This window comes from Dipteris shenzhenensis, chromosome 19 (genome assembly GCF_047967505.1).
Source record: "Dipteris shenzhenensis isolate YYH24624 ecotype China chromosome 19, Dip_SZ_1.0, whole genome shotgun sequence".
In the NCBI taxonomy this organism is placed as follows: Eukaryota; Viridiplantae; Streptophyta; class Polypodiopsida; order Gleicheniales; family Dipteridaceae; genus Dipteris; species Dipteris shenzhenensis.
Genome location: NC_141614.1, coordinates 31,252,445 through 31,273,081, shown reverse-complemented (window position 1 = coordinate 31,273,081; position 20,637 = coordinate 31,252,445). Strand labels below are relative to the sequence as shown.

Here is a 20,637-nt window from a genome sequence, read left to right as displayed (position 1 = left end):
CTTGCTGAGAATCTTTTGTGCCGACATTGAACTCTCGTCTCTTTACAACAAGCAAGATCGAAAGTGAAAACCTTTGCTGCCGAGTCTCGATTTTAGAGTCAGCTATATGTGCATGCAGACTTTTGCACTATGATCTTGCTGAGCGCGATGATAACACATAATGCAAGTCTATGGTGTATGAAGGCCGTCCCGCATTAATTACACATTCATTCAGCTCTTGAAGTTTGATGTTAATTTCAGTCAAACCATCAAAATTCTCCACCAGATAATCCATGCAGCATCGGAATGATTACTAGGCCCTTTAAAGTAATGGTCACTAATTATAGGTCACTTATTATAGGCCCTTTAAAGTATAGGCCACTTATTATAGGTCACTTTAAACAAAATTTTGAATAAGTATAGGTCATTTATTATAACGAGCAGGATCAAACAAAATCTTTTGCTGAGAATCTTTTGTGCCGACATTGAACTCGTCTCTTTACAACAAGCAGGATCGAAAGTGGAAACCTTTGCTGTCGAGTCTCGATTCTAGAGTTAGCTATATGTGCATGCAGTCTTTCGCCGCTATGATCTTGCTGAGCGCGATAATAACACACAATGCAAGTCTATGGTGTATGAAGTCCATCCCGCATTAATTACACATTCATTCAGCTCTTGAAGTTTGATGTTAATTTAAGTCAAACCATGAAAATTCTCCACCTGATAATCCATGCAACATCGGAATGATTACTAGGCGCTTTAAAGTATAGGTCACTTATTATAGGCCCTTTAAAGTATAGGTCACTTATTATAGGCCACTTTTAAAAAATTTTTGAATAAGTATAGGTCACTTATTATAACGAGCAGGATCAAACAAGATCTCTTGCTGAGAATCTTTTGTGCCGACATTGAACTCTTGTCTCTTTACAACAAGCAGGATCGAAAGTGGAAACCTTTGCTGCCCAGTCTCGATTCTAGAGTCAGCTATATGTGCATGCAGTCTTTTGCCGCTACGATCTTGATGAGCGTGATGATAACACACAATGCAAGTCTATGGTGTATGAAGGCCGTCCCGCATTAATTACACATTCATTCAGCTCTTGAACTTTGATGTTAATTTCAGTCAAACCATGAAAATTCTCCACCAGATAATCCATGTAGCATCGGAATGATTACTAGGCATTTTAAAGTATAGGTCACTTATTATAGGCCCTTTAAAGTATAGGTCACTTATGATAGGTCACTTTAAACAAAATTTTGCATAAGTATAGGTCACTTATTATAACGAGCAGCATCAAACAAGATCTCTTGCTAAGAATCTTCTGTGCCGACATTGAACTCTTGTCTCTTCACAACAAGTAGGATCGAAACTGGAAACCTTTGCTCCCGAGTCTCGATTCCAGAGTCAGCTATATGTGCATGCAGTCTTTTGCCGCTACGATCTTGCTGAGCGTGATGATAACACACAATGCAAGTCTATGGTGTATGAAGGCCATCCCGCATTAATTACACATTCATTCAGCTCTTGAAGTTTAATGTTCATTTCAGTCAAACCATGAAAATTCTCCACCAGATAATCCATGCAGCATCGGAATGATTACTAGGCCCTTTAAAGTATAGGTCACTTATTATAGGCCCTTTACAGTATAGGTCACTTATTATAGGTCACTTTAAACAAAATTTTGAAAAAGTATAGGTCACTTATTATAACGAGCAGGATCAAACAAAATCTCTTGCTGAGAATCTTTTGTGCCGACATTGAACTCTTGTCTCTTTACAACAAGCAGGATGGAAAGTGGAAACCTTTGCTGCTGAGTCTTGATTCTAGAGTCAACTATATGTGCATGCAGTCTTTTGCCACTACGATCTTGCTGAGCGCAATGATAACACACAATGCAAGTCTATGGTGTATGAAGGCCGTCCCACATTAATTACACATTCATTCAGCTCTTGAAGTTTAATGTTAGTTTCAGTCAAACCATGCAAATTCTCCACCAGATAATCATGCAGCATTGGAATGATTACTACCCCTTTAAAGTATAGGTCACTTATTATAGCTCACTTATTATAGGCCCTTTAAAGTATAGGTCACTTTAAACAAAATTTTGAATAAGTATAAGTCACTTATTATAACGAGTAGGATCAAACAAAATCTCTTGCTGAGAATCTTTTGTGCCGACATTGAACTCTTGTCTCTTTACAACAAGCAGGATCGAAAGTGGAAACCTTTGCTGCCGAGTCTCGATTCTAGAGTCAACTATATGTGCATGCAGTCTTTTGCTGCTACGATCTTGCTCAGCGCGATGATAACACACAATGCAAGTCTATGGTTTATGAAGGCCGTCCCGCATAAATTACACATTCATTGAGCTCTTGAAGTTTAATGTTAATTTCAGTCAAACCATGAAAATTCTCCACCAGATAATCCATGTAGCATCAGAATGATTACTAGGCCCTTTAGGTATAGCTCACTTATTATAGGTCAGTTATTATAGGCCCTTTAAAGTATAGGTCACTTATTATAGGTCACTTTAAACAAAATTTTGAATAAGTATAGGTCACTTATTATAACGAGCAGGATCAAACAAGATCTCTTGTTGAGAATCTTTTGTGCCGACATTGAACTCTTGTCTCTTTACAACAAGTAGGATCGAAACTGGAAACCTTTGCTGCTGAGTCTCGATTCTAGAGTCAGCTATATGTGCATGCAGTCTTTTGCCGCTACGATCTTGCTGAGCGCGATGATAACACACAATGCAAGTCTATGGTGTATGAAGGCCATCCCGCATTAATTACACATTCATTCAGCTCTTGAAGTTTAATGTTAATTTCAGCCAAACCATGAAAATTCTCCACCAGATAATCCATGCAGCATCGAAATCATTACTAAGCCCTTTAAAGTATAGGTCACTTATTATAGGCCCTTTAAAGTATAGGTCACTTATTATAGGTCACTTTAAACAAAATTTTGAATAAGTATAGGTCACTTATTATAACGAGCAGGATCAAACAAGATCTCTTGCTGAGAATCTTTTGTGCCGACATTGAACTCTCGTCTCTTTACAACAAGCAAGATCGAAAGTGAAAACCTTTGCTGCCGAGTCTCGATTTTAGAGTCAGCTATATGTGCATGCAGACTTTTGCACTATGATCTTGCTGAGCGCGATGATAACACATAATGCAAGTCTATGGTGTATGAAGGCCGTCCCGCATTAATTACACATTCATTCAGCTCTTGAAGTTTGATGTTAATTTCAGTCAAACCATCAAAATTCTCCACCAGATAATCCATGCAGCATCGGAATGATTACTAGGCCCTTTAAAGTAATGGTCACTAATTATAGGTCACTTATTATAGGCCCTTTAAAGTATAGGCCACTTATTATAGGTCACTTTAAACAAAATTTTGAATAAGTATAGGTCATTTATTATAACGAGCAGGATCAAACAAAATCTTTTGCTGAGAATCTTTTGTGCCGACATTGAACTCGTCTCTTTACAACAAGCAGGATCGAAAGTGGAAACCTTTGCTGTCGAGTCTCGATTCTAGAGTTAGCTATATGTGCATGCAGTCTTTCGCCGCTATGATCTTGCTGAGCGCGATAATAACACACAATGCAAGTCTATGGTGTATGAAGTCCATCCCGCATTAATTACACATTCATTCAGCTCTTGAAGTTTGATGTTAATTTAAGTCAAACCATGAAAATTCTCCACCTGATAATCCATGCAACATCGGAATGATTACTAGGCGCTTTAAAGTATAGGTCACTTATTATAGGCCCTTTAAAGTATAGGTCACTTATTATAGGCCACTTTTAAAAAATTTTTGAATAAGTATAGGTCACTTATTATAACGAGCAGGATCAAACAAGATCTCTTGCTGAGAATCTTTTGTGCCGACATTGAACTCTTGTCTCTTTACAACAAGCAGGATCGAAAGTGGAAACCTTTGCTGCCCAGTCTCGATTCTAGAGTCAGCTATATGTGCATGCAGTCTTTTGCCGCTACGATCTTGATGAGCGTGATGATAACACACAATGCAAGTCTATGGTGTATGAAGGCCGTCCCGCATTAATTACACATTCATTCAGCTCTTGAACTTTGATGTTAATTTCAGTCAAACCATGAAAATTCTCCACCAGATAATCCATGTAGCATCGGAATGATTACTAGGCATTTTAAAGTATAGGTCACTTATTATAGGTCACTTATTATAGGCCCTTTAAAGTATAGGTCACTTATGATAGGTCACTTTAAACAAAATTTTGAATAAGTATAGGTCACTTATTATAACGAGCAGGATCAAACAAAATCTCTTGCTGAGAATCGTTTGTGCCGACATTGAACTCTTGTCTCTATACAACAAGGAGGATCGAAAGTGGAAACCTTTGCTGCCGAGTCTCGATTCTAGAGTCAGCTATATGTGCATGCAGTCTTTTGCCGCTACGATCTTGCTGAGCGCGATGATAACACACAATGCAAGTCTATGGTGTATGAAGGCCTTCCCGCATTAATTACACATTCATTCAGCTCTTGAAGTTTCATGTTAATTTCAGTCAAACCATGAAAATTCTCCACCAGATAATCCATGCAGCATCGGAATGATTACTAGGTTCTTTAAAGTATAGGTCACTTATTATAGGCCCTCTAAAGTATAGGTCACTTATTATAGGTCACTTTAAACAAAATTTTGAATAAGTATAGGTCACTTATTATAACGAGCAGGATCAAACAAAATCTCTTGCTGAGAATCTTTTGTGCCGACATTGAACTCTTGTCTCTTTACAACAAACAGGATCGAAAGTGGAAACCTTTGCTGCCGAGTCTCGATTCTAGAGTCAACTATATGTGCATGCAGTCTTTTGCTGCTATGATCTTGCTGAGCGCGATGATAACACACAATGCAAGTCTATGGTGTATGAAGGCCGTCCCGCATTAATTACACATTCATTCAGCTCTTGAATTCAATGTTAATTTCAGTCAAATCATGAAAATTCTCCACCAGATAATCCATGCAGCATCAGAATGATTACGAGGCCCTTTAAGTATAGGTCACTTATTATAGGCCCTTTAAAGTATAGGTCAGTTATTAGAGGTCACTTTAAACAAAATTTTGAATAAGTATAGGTCACTTATTATAACGAGTAGGGTCAAACAAAATCTCTTGCTGAGAATCTTTTGTGCCGACATTGAACTCTTATCTCTTTAAACATAATCCATGCAGCATCGTAATGATTACTAGGCCCTTTAAAGTATAGGTCACTTATTATAGGCCCTTTAAAGTATAGGTCGCTTTAAACAAAATTTTGAATATGTCACTCCGTACACCGAAATTGAGATCAAAACACTCATATATTGATAGTGAACTTAACATACAAATGTACAAAATATCAATATAAAAATGAGAGGGCCAAACATAGGAAGTCAAATGCACACCTATGACCTAGACCCAAGGTGCCTTTCCTTCCACTTTTCTATCTGTGAGAAGAAAATGGACTACTCTAGCCACATGCAAATGCATGATTGGTACAAAGATATAGTTGGACGTCCTCTTCCTATGAACCTAAGATTATATTCACTTGTACTAAGAGGATGTAGAAAGACGCTTCAGTCCTTGTGAGAAGGGAGTGCACGTCCTCTATGACGAGGCATACAATGAGTACCCAATCATCCACCATAAGCATAGAAGCTAGCATTGTGGGATCTCTACAGCAATAATATAGATGAAATGTAGAATGTATTCGGCACTTTGAGGAACCTGAATGTGAATGGAGACCATGGCACATGTTGCTTGGTCTCCTTGTCAGTCATTGTGAAACCATGGTCGAGTGAGGAAGAAGGGAATAAAGGAACAGAGGAAAGACTGCTCTAGAGAAATGCAAAAAGACCAAAAGTACAAGTGAAGGGGAAGGAGCTCTGGGAGTGAATATGAAGGGCTTGCAGGATAAGTGGGGGGTGCAGTGAACTGCGCTAGAGATGGATGAAACAAAGGGTCAAACAGAAAGAAAAGGGGGAGGAGGATGTACACTGGTTGGAGTTTTGGGACCTATGCATCACACATGCGTCCTTGCCAAGCCAAAGAATGGCTTAGCAGCCTGAGGGCTGTTCAAATCCTGACCAAGGAGGATTAGGGGAGTGCAAGAGCAGAAAAGTGCGGCTGCAAGGCCCAAAGGAAAGCAAAAAGAACCATCTGCTGCCTAATTGGCAGCTTGACAGCCTGTAGCCCGAGGGAAAGAAGGTGCAAAAACAATGGGGCGGGCTGGGGCAAACAGATACACAGGGAAAGCAGAGGCCCTTGTGGGCTGACTCTGGTGCTCACAGGTAAGGAAGAAGGAGAAATTAAGCAGGGAGAGGGGAAAAGGGTAAGAGGGCTTGGGAGGGAGGGGGGTAGTGATGGTTGTAGATCCCAAAGTCATAGAGGGGGCATACAACTTTTGAAACACATGCAAGGGCTCCCATTCTTTGGTACTATGCAATCCTGTGATGTGACAATCGGAGTTGTGTATGCCCTGGCAGCTACTTTATTGAATTCGCTTGTTCTAGAAAAAAATATAATTTGTAAGATTGGATATATTCTAGTCTTATGAAGGTAGGGGTGTGTGTGTGTGTGTGTGTTGAGCACCATCAGTCTCCTCCTCCTCACGATATGGACGTGCCCCTTGCAGAGGGGATTTTACAGGATGATTCGCATGCTCTCTCTTAGGTTGCTATCCCGACTGAAGCTGACATGATGAGTTCTGATTTATCTAATGCAACTCTTTCGTTAGATGCTCCTTCTTCAAAGAGTACAGATATTGATCCAGTTCCTGTCTGTGAAGACTGTGCCAGAGTCTCTTTCTGTTCAGGATGTAGATGTTTCTTTTTCTCTGGAGTCTTTTCATCCTTTGTTTCAAGAGGTTTTTGACCCTGTGATTCAAAAATTCCGGCTTCGAGCTTATATTAAGAAGAATCACAAGGGCAAAAAACAGGTGGTTTTTATTGATGGTGTAGTTTCTTCACTGCATCAATTTTTACAAAGCAACAATCTGAAACTGGAGGATGTTGTTTTTTATCCTCCTCCAGTTTGATCTTAAAACTTTTTACTTGGCTGCCTCATGACTTTTGCTCTGAGGCTTTACTTGTAAATTTTTTCTTTGTACTTATTGGTGGGTTTTTACCTCTTTTTGGGATTTCCCACACAGAAATAAAAGATTTCACTTTTTTTATTTTACTCTGTGTGTGTGTGTGTGTGTGTGTGTATTATAGAGTGAAGAAGTCAAAAGTTCAGATGTGACTAGAATGTCACGTTCCGGCCATCGAATGGCTGTTTGGCTTCAAGTCAACCACAAGGCGACCTCTGGTTGGCCTAAGGCTGCCCCCAGGTTGGCAATTGCTAGAAGAGAGAAGAATGTAAATATTGTCTTTTTGACTGTATCAAGCTAGAATGTGCTGTGCCTACAATTACATGAGGTCAAATTTTAACATGAAAGCTTCTGCGTTTTAATCAGTTCTAAGCAAATTATAACATGGAAGCTTCTGCGGAATATTTATAGTATCTCTATACCTTCCTGAACAATTGTGGAAATTTGAAGCTCAACAATGAGGTTTTGCTAGCTACATTGGTTCATGTGGTCTGGTTTGTTCTAGAGATATTGTGGATTTAATATGGGTGTTATTAGATAATTTCATTTGTAATTTCCAAGTGCCACCCACCCTTGACGTCGCCTCAAACTGATCCCATGTATGGTGTGATCTTGTGGTGCTTTCACACCTTTTGTTGTGTCCATGTCAGCATCTCCTTTCATATGTACGCTGCAGAATTGTGCGAGTTTTATGGAATTAGGTCGTAGAGCCTTAACCCCTTGTGAGAGGTTTCTACAATACTTAATTATTTGGAATTTCATTAACAGATTGCAGGAGGAATTTGGGCAGATAGCATTGGTGGAAAGCTAGTCTTGGGATTTGGTGTAATTTGGTGGTCATTGGCTACCATCGCCACCCCTGTAGCAGCCAAGCTTGGGTTGCCATTTTTACTCCTTGTTCGTGCATGTATGGGCATTGGTGAGGTAATCTTATGTCGCATGTTATTATTGCAAGTTTGTACAAGCAAAAATCATAATGCCTATACATATGCAATCATGCCTTGAGTTGGGTGCTGTATGCATGTGTGCATGAGAATCATCTGGAAGCTTTAAAGTTAAAGCAAGTTTGGAGGATTGGAAGTTTACATGAGTTACTTTGTATCATACCTTAATGAACAATGATTTCTGGCCTTCTTGGACCTGGTTGAGGCTTTGGCCCAACAGCAGATTTGTAAGTTTCATGTCTTTGTCTGACTGAAGCATGATTGTTTGCCTATATGACTTTGTTTCCAAGATTCTAATGCCCCTTGGGTGAATTCTGAAATGAGTATTAATGTGCCTGAAAAACTGGGTCAGTGGGAAGGATTTTCACATAACTCTTAGCAAGGAGGAATCTGTTTTAGATGAGACTCGGGAGCTCATTTGCATGTGCAATTATGCTCCTATGATAATCATAGACTACTTGGCTTCTGCACAAGATGTGCAAATGACTTGTTTTAAAATGTCTAGATTTAGCTGGGCTTATGTTTCTGTTGTGGGAAACTGCAGGGAGTTGCAATGCCTGCCATGAACAATCTGCTTTCGAAATGGGTTCCAGTCAGTGAAAGGAGCAGATCTCTAGCACTTGTTTACAGTGGAATGTATCTGGGGACTGTGACCGGGCTTGCATTCTCTCCTTCACTTATTCACAAGTACAGCTGGCCCTCAGTTTTTTTCTCTTTTGGGAGCTATTTGGTTTGTAGCTTGGCGTCGTTTTGTAAGTTCTGATCTGTCAATCCTTTTGTTGAGCTCTCCAAGAAATCTAATCTCTCTTTCAGCTTTTCTGACAGGAAAAGCTATTAAAATGTGGAATTTATGAATACATCATCCCAGTGTACTTAAAATGTAGAATTTATGAATACATCATCCCAGTCTACTCAGCTTGTCAACTTTTAAAAAGAAATGAAGATGATTTTTCTGGTACACAAGTATATCTCACCTTTTATGGACTGGCTTCCAAGATGTCTAGAGGATTTTAGTTTTTTGTTTGAAGCTGAAGTAGTCACACTGTAAATTACTAAGTTTCCAATACATAAACTGATATGAATAATTGTTGCAGAGAACACGAGTCTTATGAAGTGAATAATTGTTAGAGAATTATGATATGAGAGCTTCAGCTGAAGTAGAATTAACAGCTTGATGTTAAGGATTCAAAGGTGAAGGCAAAAATGCATTTAAGACCTTCAATATCTGGACGCATGCCATGCAGCGCGCGCCTCGCGCAGAGAGAGAGAGAGAGAGAGGATGCTGTTTGGGGATTTATGGGCACTTTTAATGAGCCTGTTCAAACTACCCTTTAATCCCAATGCTTTTTGGCGACTTTTGATGCTAATAATAGAAAATGTGGTTACGGATGTGTCTTTATTTATTTATGTGTCTCAATGTGGAACCTTGTTTCATTTATTCCTACTCTGTGTGTGTGTGTGTCTATACGCCGATCGTAGATCCCTCAGGATCACCCTCGAGCTAGAGGCCAGGCAATCCCTGACCATAGTTCATCCCCAGTATGAGTATGCATCCCATACCATGCAGTCCCATCTGTGAACAGATGTCATTAGGGAGACACAGGCTTTGGATGGGCTCTCAGCCTAGCTGGCTATTCTTTGAAGGCCCCACTCCCAAGAATGACCCACCACCCACCGGCTGCTGCTCCTCCCCGTACACCCCTTGCTGCCCTCTCTCAGCCCCTCCCTGCCTCCCCTCCCCTCCCCTCCCTTCTCCCTCCCCTCAGCCCCCTCCCTCCCTCCCTCCCTGCCTCCCCTCTCCCGCCTCCCTCAGCTCCCTGCCCGCCTCCCTACCCCCGCCTTCCCTCAGCCCCTACCTCCGTCTACCCCCGCCTCCCTCAGCCCCTCTCCGCTTCCCTGCCGTCGCCCCTACCCCCGCCTCCTTCAGCCCCTCTCCCCGCCTCCCTACCCCCGCCACTTGCCTCACCCCTCCTCCCTCAGCCCCCCCCCCCACCTCGTAGCCTTTCTTCTCCTCCTCTCTCTACTCCTACTCCCTTTCCTAGCCTCTCCTCGCCTCCGCCTCTCTACTCTTACCCCTAGTCCTAGCCTCTCTCCCCCTCCTTCAGCCTTCTTCATCCCCCTCTCTTACCTCATCCTTCACCCTCTCCTCCCCTTTCTCTCTCTTAGCAGCATTCTTACAGACAGAGCTCAATAGTGTTCGAGTTGGCCTTCCCACCTCGATTGACAATGGCTCAGCCTTTGGCCAATCCTCGCCCGCTTCCACCGGCCGCGAAAACCATCACATTTTTAAAAGACGAGTTGTAGTAGCTCAAAAAAGATACAGAGCAGGAGAGTTCAACATCACTCTTTGCTTGCATCCATGGGTCCCACCCCTCGAGGTTACAGGCCAGGGACTGGATGCTCTCCGCTTTACCTGGAGAACTTGAAGGGCACCTCATAGATGTTCATCTGCTTGGTCGAGGTTTTTCCAAGGTTTTTTTGGACTCCTCGGATGCAGTAGTTATAGTGCTTCAAGCTAGTCCCTTAGCATTGAGCTCCATGAGGATTTTCTTGACGCCCTTCTTGTTGGACTTCGACCCTGTGGAGGAGGATATCTGGACGATCTCACTCTTCCTCAGATTCCCCGGCCTCCCTCATGTGTACCATTGACTCTTATCTTCCATTAATCATAATGGTCTTGTAGTTTTTTTTTCAGGCTCATGGGATATCCTACCTTGTGTATGGGAATGATGGTGTTAAGGATCCAAGTGTGTGGGAAGCCTATGCAGACTGCTTCGTTGAAAAGATTGTAAGATCGGGGTCCCATATGCAACGAATTCAATATGAGAGAGAGAGAGACGTGTTCGCGAGGTCTCGCGTGCCTATGAGACAAGGAACTCATACAAGCCACCACGGGCTGAAGTAAAGGGCCCACTAAGACCCTTGCTGAGTGCTAGCCTAATAACCTCAAAAAGCTCAAAAGAAAAAACTAGTGCTTAGAACACATATACAGGTGCCATTGTGATTCTTGGTGAGTAGTGAAGATATCTTGTATCTGTGTCTGTCGAACGCCTCTTGTTATGATGGGGGTGGTTATCTCCATGATCTTTGTATCTGATGGGCCATATCAAGAGTGACCCCTTGGCTCAGACATGGTCCCCTTTGAGTAGAGATGAGATAGGCTGAACCTCCATCGTACGCACTCTGGTAACCCTTTTTGTCGTCCATGATCTTTGCCTCTCTAGCTCAGTAGCTCTACGTCGTCTCTTCCCACTGATCTACTCTGTCCGCATGTTGGCTACCTCTCCCTCCTCCACTCCACTGTATTCTAGGGCTACCTCCCCCTCCTCCATCGTTTGCATGTTGGCTACCTCCCCCTCCTCTACTCCAGTGTATCCTAGGGCTGTTCAAAAGCATAGAAATCCATGACATGTTGATGTGCTGTCTATCCAGTCTCTGGTGGTGCCATCATATCTTGCTGCATAATTTGTCTCTATAGGGTTACTCTATGCCTTCACATATCGATCGGGTAGAGGCCAGCACAGACCCGATCATGTAAGTGGATCAATCGAGAGAGTGGTTCAACCTCCTAAAAGAGGCAGTGATAAATGCTTCTCTGTCTTACCTCCTTCAGCATGCATAAGCCACAGATCCGCGACTCTCTGGGTGTGCCTGCAACTCTCCGTGCCTTGATACTCAACTGATGGGACGAGACCTGCATCTGTTTGATGGCAATTCTCAATGCATGTGAAACTCCTTTGTCCTCAAGTTACTGGGTTTGATGATCACTCCATCCTCTGATACTCTCAAAATTTTTGGTCATGCTAGAACTGGATTTTGGTAGAGTTGGAGTAGATCCAACTGTATGGTACGGTTAATCAATTCGGATCAAGGGGTCCGATGCATCCAAGTTGTACTTAAAGGGATAGAGTCAGTCCATTTGAAGACCTTGAATGCATCCAAGCTGTAGTGAAAGGAACAGAGTCAATCATCAAGGGGTCCAATGCATCCAAGCTGCACGGAAAGGAATGGAGTCAGTCCATCTGAATACCTTGACGAGCAAACCACTTGGACACCCATGCATATCATGCCATTCTAACCCCCATATCTACTAGTCTTCTAGATGACTCTAGTGCCAACGTTGGTAGTCTTCAGCTAGGCAAAGTCTAGACTGTGTGAAGAAATGTCCCCGTTTGGAAGATAGCATCAATTTGAAGTACGGTCCTTGCGAAGTCTGCTTGTACTATTTGATGAGGAATTGAAGGCTTACTAAAAATCATCCGAGATCCCATAGTCACCTTTAGTCTCTCAAATCTCCTTCAGTCAGTTGCTCAGAGATCACTCCCCAAGAAGGGTGCTGCATGCATGGCTGTCAGCCTCAATAGCATATCGAATAGCCATCCCCTTATTAGAGGGTCCTAAAAGTGTGCCTGAAAGCATTGTCACCCTAGTCGGGCCAAGGTTTCCTGGCTTAGCTTAAGCCGTGCCCTTGCCGCGCAAATCATCATGAAAATCGGTCTCGTGATAGCTACTTGTAGTAAGTGTAGGACTGCATGATCTCCATCGGCTCGACTCAGTAAGCGAAACTATGACGATGAAGTATTGCTTGTGAGGTGTTGAAAATCATGACCTTGGTCTTGCCAACGTTGACTCTCAAGTGTTGAAAATCATGACCTTGGTCTTGCCAAGGTCGACTCTCAAGTCTCTTCCTTTAGAAAACCTCTAAAGCATCTAGGTGTTCCTGTAGGCCTTTTGCTGAGGAGGATATGAGGACTATATCATCAGCATAGAGCAGTATCTGTAGCATCAAATCAGCTAGCAGTGATGTGGCACCTATCAGTGTTTCTAGCCCCATTTTCAAGATTTCAGAACCAAGTCTCTCCTCTTTCACTCTCTTGTTCGTGTAGCCGCAATGTTTGACTCTCCACACGTACACGACTTGGCTAGCACCCAAGAGCTTTCAGTGAAAGTTAGCTTCTACAAAGATCAATGCTTGCATATCTCGGAGGAGGGTTTTATCGATCTCATTGGCTATACTAGGATTCATCTCACATATGACTTGAGGATCTCAATTGGGCAGTTTCAAGTGTCCTCTCATGGACAATGTGTTGAGACAAGACGAGACCACCCCGGGTGTCTCGACGACTGACCCCTGAATCGAGTATGGAGGCTGCTGAACAGGACCTACTGGAAACTCGACCTGGCGAGGTTATTTTTGCTGGGGGTAAGATACCTTTTCAAGCTGATTGTCCTCCACTTCCTCAAAATGATATGTTGGATACCTACTTCGCATCCTCCTCAGGAGATCTATTCACCCATGAGGCCCAGATAGAGGAACAGAGCCAGGAACACAAACGGCTGCTGTATGCATTAAAGCGGAAGCAGTCTCCTGTTTGCATGGAGGAGGAGGACCTGGACCAAATTTTCACACTTCCCTTGCAAGAGACAATCGCTTCCAACAAGAAAGTATCCCAAGCTCCAAGCTGTTACCTAGACATCGACACACTGGCTCCAGTGGCAGCTCTCGAGGACCTAGAGCAAGAGGGGATGAAAGCAGCCTTCGAGGAATATGGCGAACTCATTGACATGGCTGACCGAATGACCTATCGGGACAGGTATGCATGGGCTAAAAGATCCCTTCATATGGCTCAGCGCATTATAGATGACAGCTTCGTTCAGATGGGTGCCTCCCTCTTTAATACTACGGGCCAGGTTTGCAAGCTTCTGTCACAGAAGCAACACCTCCGCTTGGAACATGAGAAGCAGGTAGCCAGCATGCATAAAGAATGGGATACGACATTGCAGGTGAAAGAAGCGGAGTGGGGAGCAACTCTACAGGCAAGGGAGGCTGCGTGGAAAACTCAGCAGGACGAGTTTCAACAATGTCTTGCAGCGAAGGAGGCAGAGTGGACAGCCAGCAATAAAGTTTTGGAGGACAATCATTCAGCCCAACAGGCTCAGATCCAGAGGAAGCTTGCAGCCCTACAGGACAGATACACCTCACTGGCAGAGGATAAGCATACGGTGGATCAACAGGTGGAGGTGGTGCGGCGTCAGATGAAGCAGATTCTCGAGGAGGAGGACCATCTCCAAGTTTCACATTCCAAGTTGCAGGACGACGACTTCCATGGGCTGCAAGCTGAAAATGCTGCTCTCAAATCTAGATGTGATCATTACAGGTCTGGCTACCACAGATATAAATCCAAATACGAGGACATCCGCAACCTCATGGACACAGTCGAGGAAGAGGCAAGGACCAGCCCCGGAACATCAGCACACCCACCACACCCACCCCCTCTCCCTCCCTGACCTTCATCCAGCAAGCAGTAGCTCATGCTTGTCTCCCTCAAGCTTGAGGACCAGCATCAAAGTCATTAAAGAGGCTCTGCTCAATTCAATTCATGCGAGTGCATTTACTTCAATGTCAAAAAGATTAAGTTTTCCGTGGTTTCCCTTCATATGGCTCAAATGCATTCCCAGAGGCCTCTAAAAGAAAAGAAGTATTTGGGCTACATTAGTGCAAAGATGGAATTATATACTGATATTGAATTCACATGTTACTTTTCTTGCATCCTTTATTACGCCTCTACAAGGGCCTTTGTCTCGACAGAAGAGGTGTTTGTGATTTCCCATTAGTTTGGTTTTTACCTATCATGCAATTTCGAAGTGATTTCATCATGAAATCTAGTAAGCGCCAGAATTTTGATGGTTGTACATGAGTATCTAAGTGTCGCTTTTCTGCACTTTGATAATGTATTGACCAAATTACTGCCATTTATGCAGGGAGTCTTACTTGGCTTATCCAACACAGCAGGTGTGCTTGCTGGTGTAATAGGCACAGCTGCGACAGGTTACATTCTCCAACATGGTATATCCTAGTGACACGATCTGTTTCACCCCTCCCAATTTGAATATGCAAGAATGTGATTGTTAGGCATGAGCGGGTTTTAACGAACAATCTTTTGCACTTGGTTTACTTCATTAATCAGACAGGCATATCAATAGTTAATGTCCCCTTCAAAACTCTTCTTGTGAACAATTTTCAGGGCAAGCGTGTGTGTTGTATGTCCTGGGTGGTTTTTTGTCTTTGTCTGTGCGCAAGCGTGTGTGTTAGTGTGGCTGTGTTGTTGTTGAGGTGGGTGGGTGTGGGTGGAAATGCGGTGTTAGAAAACCCTAGACCCTTGGCTAGTCTCTCCATGCAGGGGAAATAGAAATTGGTAAGGAATGTGCAACGGAAGAATCCTTAGAAGAATAGAAGCTAATGTTTTAATTAGAAAAACTTCAACTTTCTGTGTCCACGAGAGAAATCACAAGCACTGAATTTAGGAGGTAGACAGCAGTAGAACAGTCCAAAAGTATATTGCACAAAATCTGAGCCAATAACTCTTTAGAGAAGGTTCACCAGAGATCCCAAACACACAGCAATCAGCTGCCTTGGATGCTCCATAGTGAGCACAAGCAATGCTGCTACTTTTCCTTGCACTCCTCAGGTTAGGTGCTCCTCAATGAGCTTCAGTGACCATCCGTAGTGCAAGCTCCTTGGACAGCACCCTCCTGCATAGACGTGCTCTCCTACTGGATATAGGTACTTTGTAGGTGCCTCTGGTTCTCCTTAAGAAGTCTTCATCGTCAGTATCACCTATAAGTAACAACTCCGTAGAGCTATACATACCAACTAGGTCCACCAACCAATAGAAAGCTCCAAGTGCCTGTGTCAAGAAAGCTCCTCCTGCAATTGTCTGGAAGGTTTTCACACTCCAACTTAAAAAGCATTGAGTGCCAAATATGCTTTTATGATCATCATATATACACAAGAAGATTACATACCCTTGGTCTTTAGTTTGTTGCTTGCTGTCAAAACAAGTTAAGTACCTGAATGAAGTGCTCACGTGAGCACATCTGTTGAGTTCTGGAGCCAATATTCCAGTCAGTGCAAGCTACCAACGCGTTCCAACGTAGATTGGTCTTCATCTTCGTCGTCTCCTATGACAAATAGTCTTGTCCTGAGCAACACATACTGTCCTCCTCATCTATTGGGGAACCTGGATTTTCTAACCATTATTCTATATGAACATTGTCACACTTGGATCTGCGCACACCGTCCAAAGGTACTACAGGGTGTAGTTACCAAGAACAACTCACTTTGTATTACCTGAGCTGACTCTTTTGCAGGCTCTTCTCCCTTGGACTTTTCTTTCTGCTTCCTCTTTTGATCAGCCTTTTTCTTCCAGCAATCTCTTTTCATATGTCCAAGCATATCACAATAGCAGCACTTTCTTTTCTTCTTCTTGTCTCTATCAGAAGAGTCTCTGTCCTTGGAAATGTTATTTTTCTTATTCGGCTTGAACTTCGCTTTACCTTTGGTAGTGACATTGAACACTTTCTCGGTGCCATCATCCTCATGTAGCCTCTGCCTTGTTTCCTCTTGCATCAACAAGCAACCAAGCTCCTCGAACATCAACGTTTCGATCTCTCTCTAGCTGTCAGGGTTGTTACTCACCCAGCATCTTGGCAGTTTACTCAGCACGAGAGTGTCCAACTGATGGCTGTCCACCTTTTGACCTACAACGGCCAGCTGATCCTTTAAGACTCTGAACTTGACCTGATGGTCACTCACCTGGTCATATTCTTTCATGTTCAGCATAAATGAACGATTTTGGAGCATTACAATGCGACCGGTATTCATTGTCTTGTACAAGTCTCTCAAGATCATCCATGCCTCAGGTGCAGTCTCTGCTAGTGGAATGTGCGGGAGCACAAAATATGCAAATCATCTCAATGATCATTGCTAATGCATCCGCATCTTTTTGCATCCATTCTTTGATGTCATATGGTGGAATCATGTGACTCCAAATCTTGATTTTCCAGATTGAGTAGTTTGTCCCATCCAGCATCTCCATCGAAGCAAAGTTTGGAATTCGCATCGGACCTATGAGATTTTGCTCCAAAGGGAATTCTTAATGACCTTCTTGTCACACCTGCACATATCAGAAGTCGCCTTCCTCTTTCAATTGTCGAAGTCAATCCCTTACTGGATGGCTTGATCACCAGGGCATACACCTCCTGGCTTGAAATGTCCACCTCCAATGAAACCCTAGTCTCTCAAATCTCACTTCCAAGCACACCACCATCATTCAACTCTCTAGACAGGCAGCCATGGCTTTGATACCATGTTATAAAAACCTAGACCCTTGTCTAGTTTCTCCATGCAGCGGAAATAGAAATGGACAAGGCGTGTGCAACAGAAGAATCTTTAGGAGATGAGCAGGGAATTAATTTTAAAAACTTAAACTTACTGTGTCTACAGGAGAGCACTCACAAGCACCAAATTCAGGAGATAGACAACAGCATAACAGTCCTAAAGTATCTCAGAGTATATTACACAAAATCTGAGCCACACTCTTTACAGAAAGCTTCACCAGAGATCCCAAAACACGCAGCAATCGGCTGCCCTGGATGCTCTATGGCAACCACAAACACTGCTCCTACACTTGTTGCTCTCCTCCTCAGTGAGCTTCAGTGATCATCCGTAGTCCTTGGACAGCACCCTCCTGCATACATGTGCTCTCCTACTGGCTGTAGCTAGGCGCCAAGTTCTGCTCTAGAATGTGAGGGCTGCTTCCAGTCTGAACTACCAACGGGCCTTTTATAGAGGGCACTAAGCCCCATAGACTGGCTCACTGGGTCTGTAGATCCAGCCAACGAGCCAGACTTAGCCAACCCAGTCTGTGCTGAGCCTACTGGACCAGGCTTATATAAGGACACTCTCCCTACTGCTGACCTGTCAAGGACTGTTGTGTTGCAGTCTGTAATACTGCCAACCTGTTTCAGTCTTCTCTGGCTCATATGACTATGCGCAGCCTGGTGTAGCCATTGCTCCTGCCCTGATCATCTTCCGACCTATGTAATCTCTTCTAGGTCCTGCAAACTCAGTACAGGCTGTTGTACCTGCTGCTGCAGCCCTGCAGTACTAGTACAATGATTGCGCAGCCTGCAGGCTTCCTGATCCACCTTCCGTACCTGTTGCTGCAACATCCGTACAGGTATGTCCTCTTCCATTGCCAGCCCTATGTCTTGGACTGTGTGGCAGTCCGTGTGACAGCCTACCTTGCTGCCCGCCCACATGCTTTTGCCTTGTGGATTATTGTCTCCACCTAGATCTGGCATGTGGCATCCAAACTCGATGCACACACAGCAGTCTCAAACCCCCCAATCGTACATGAGTACCATGTCCCTGTGCTCTCCTCATATGGGGGCATATAGGTGGGACAATGGACTCTATTTTCCAAACTGCATGTGTGGGTGTGGGCGGGTGGGTGAATGGTCACATGGATATGCTGGAGTGCTCAGCTACAAAAAAGAAAGTCTACCTCATATATGGGCATGAGGTTCGAAGCAATAATGTGCTTTATATTTCAAACTTATGTTAGGGTTTTAATTCTAAATTCTGCACAGGGTAATGTGACAGAAAATGCCAGTACTTTTAGTTTTGTGTCTAATTTGTTCATAGGAACTGACTACGAATGTGTATGTAATACATTGTAATTGTTACAGGGACTTGGGATGATGTGTTCAAAGTAGCAGTTGGCCTCTATCTCTTTGGAACTGTTATGTGGAATTTGTTTTCTACTGGAGAACGAATTTTCGACTAGAGCAAGTATGTACGACCTCTCTTTGTTCTGTTATTTAAAATTTTGGTCGAGAACTAGGTTCAAGCACAAAATCTGTCCATAGTTCCTTCATACACCTGGAGTGGTAAAAAACAGGGTTAGATTAATCAAGAATACTAATAGAAACTGATTGGGAAAGTCGTGTTTTATCTTTGAAATTGCAGCACATTGGCAGAATCTCTCACAATGTGGCGGCTGAATTGCAGACCCCATTGGCACGAATAATGCTTTCTTTTACAATCACTTAACTTGTACATCGGAAATCTTACAGTGGAAAGGGCATAGAGATACAAGAGGTCATCAAGACAAATTTGCCAGATATCCAAGCTGGGCGTAAATTCTGTACCAGAAAAAAGGAAAAATTGTAACCTTGTTGAGACGGGTTGGGAACATGTTAAAGCTCCTGATGATGATGCTGGTCAATCACGACTCCAAAATGCTGCAGTACCTTGGCTCATTGTTACAATGATATTCACATGCTGTAAAATATTATGATATGGCCTGGAGAAATTTACGCCTAGAAGTGATTAATGATAATCAATATCATTATCACATGATTTCTGTAGACCACCTCGTCTGAAGGCAATTCCTTATCCCCTCGTGTTGAACTTTTTCTATACTCTGTAACACAAATTTTGAGCTGGATTGCTTTGATTAAATCATTGAAGTACGAGCTTCAATGCATTATTCAGGTTTAATTATAAATGCCATGAAAGGTCAGGCGAGCCAAGTGGCTTGTAACCGTGCCCAAGGAGGAAGACTTGTCAAGCATCGTATGCCTTGACAACTCATGTACCAGGTATCATTGAAAGGAAGTGTTATAGCTCAACATATATTGTATAATGCTGAGCATTACTGGAAGAGTGGTCCAGGATATGCCGCACCATCGTTCGTAGATGGAGGGTGCCATCTGTTGTGTGTGTGTGTTTGTGAGAGAGTATTAAAGTTATTTGGAGCCATTCAGGATCTATGGGACTTGTGACCACTACCAAAATGAGAGAGAGAGAGAGAGAGAGAGAGAGAGAGAGAGAGAGAGCACATATAGTACAATTGTATTTGTGTTTGTAGTTGGGTGTTTCTCTCTCTTCTCAATCTAATACTTTATTCCACATTTTGTACTTTCGTTCATTATTATGTACATGGTCTTGATAATGCAATGCATTTACTATCCCAGAATTGGATATTACTTAACCGTCATTGAAAGGTGGCGAGGCATTGCATTGCTTGTCACTCATTCCTTTTACTATGAAATTTTATTCGCTCTTGAAATTTTGAACAAGTGCCATACCATCACTTAGACACTCCATACAGCTTTTATCTCTCATCGACTGCACATACATTCTTCTACACAATATTTGCGAAGGTGGACAGAATCCTCCTTGGATCTAGAGGTGAATATTCACTTGTTGGAGCTATCATTCTCCATTGCCATGGTTGGAGTTTCATGTGAGTTTAGTTAAGCTTTGAGAGTTTGTTTATGATGAAAAGTGCACTAATTGGTTGCAATCTTGGGAGAGTTAGTAGTGGTGAGTTTTCTTCTCCCTTTTTGGCGCTGCAAGGGTCTTAGGATTGTTTTGAATTTTTGGCCCTGTGTTAGGAAAAGGTGGTTGTGTGTGGAGATTGTCAATATTGACCGGGTTAGCGGGACTGTAAGGTTAGCCTGAAGGTTAGGTTAGTTTAGGGTTCATATTTTTAGGGTTGTGAGGGGCATCATTTGTGAGGTGTTTGTGGATTGTGGAGATCATTGGCGCTGCCCATTTCTTGTGGTCACTTCTATTTGCGGTCTTTTGCTAGTATTCCCCACACACTCCGAGGTGTTTGTGTTGCTTCATGAAGCTTCTCTCTTGTGGACACTTCTATTCGCGGTCTCTTGCTAGTACTCCCCAGACACTCCGACATGCGAGTTGCTAATCTTGCATGTCGGTGTGGAGGGGAAGAGAA

The 20,637-nt window shown here is 43.0% G+C and overlaps 1 protein-coding gene across 1 annotated transcript; it reads left to right on the top strand.

Moving 5' to 3' along the window:
• The first annotated feature begins 6,749 nt into the window (after positions 1-6,749).
• Positions 6,750-18,912, top strand: LOC147890345 (sodium-dependent phosphate transport protein 1, chloroplastic-like). The gene is made up of 6 exons (XM_087390265.1): positions 6,750-6,890; positions 7,872-8,027; positions 8,592-8,777; positions 14,810-14,894; positions 18,581-18,683; positions 18,861-18,912. Exons 1-5 carry the CDS (start codon positions 6,750-6,752, stop codon positions 18,676-18,678), a joined length of 666 nt encoding a protein of 221 aa, XP_087246391.1. The 3' UTR covers positions 18,679-18,683; positions 18,861-18,912.
• Positions 18,913-20,637: the final 1,725 nt, after the last annotated feature.

What these genes read in the sequence shown, in the direction of transcription:
- LOC147890345 (XM_087390265.1), top strand. Translation starts at nt 6,750, where the DNA reads ATGCTCCTTCTTCAAAGAGTACAGATATTGATCCAGTTCCTGTCTGTG. An exon ending in TTCAAGAGGTTTTTGACCCT is followed by an intron (nt 6,891 to 7,871) that starts GTGATTCAAAAA and finishes TTTCATTAACAG; the next exon opens with ATTGCAGGAGGAATTTGGGC. An exon ending in TCTCTTTTGGGAGCTATTTG is followed by an intron (nt 8,778 to 14,809) that starts GTTTGTAGCTTG and finishes CCATTTATGCAG; the next exon opens with GGAGTCTTACTTGGCTTATC.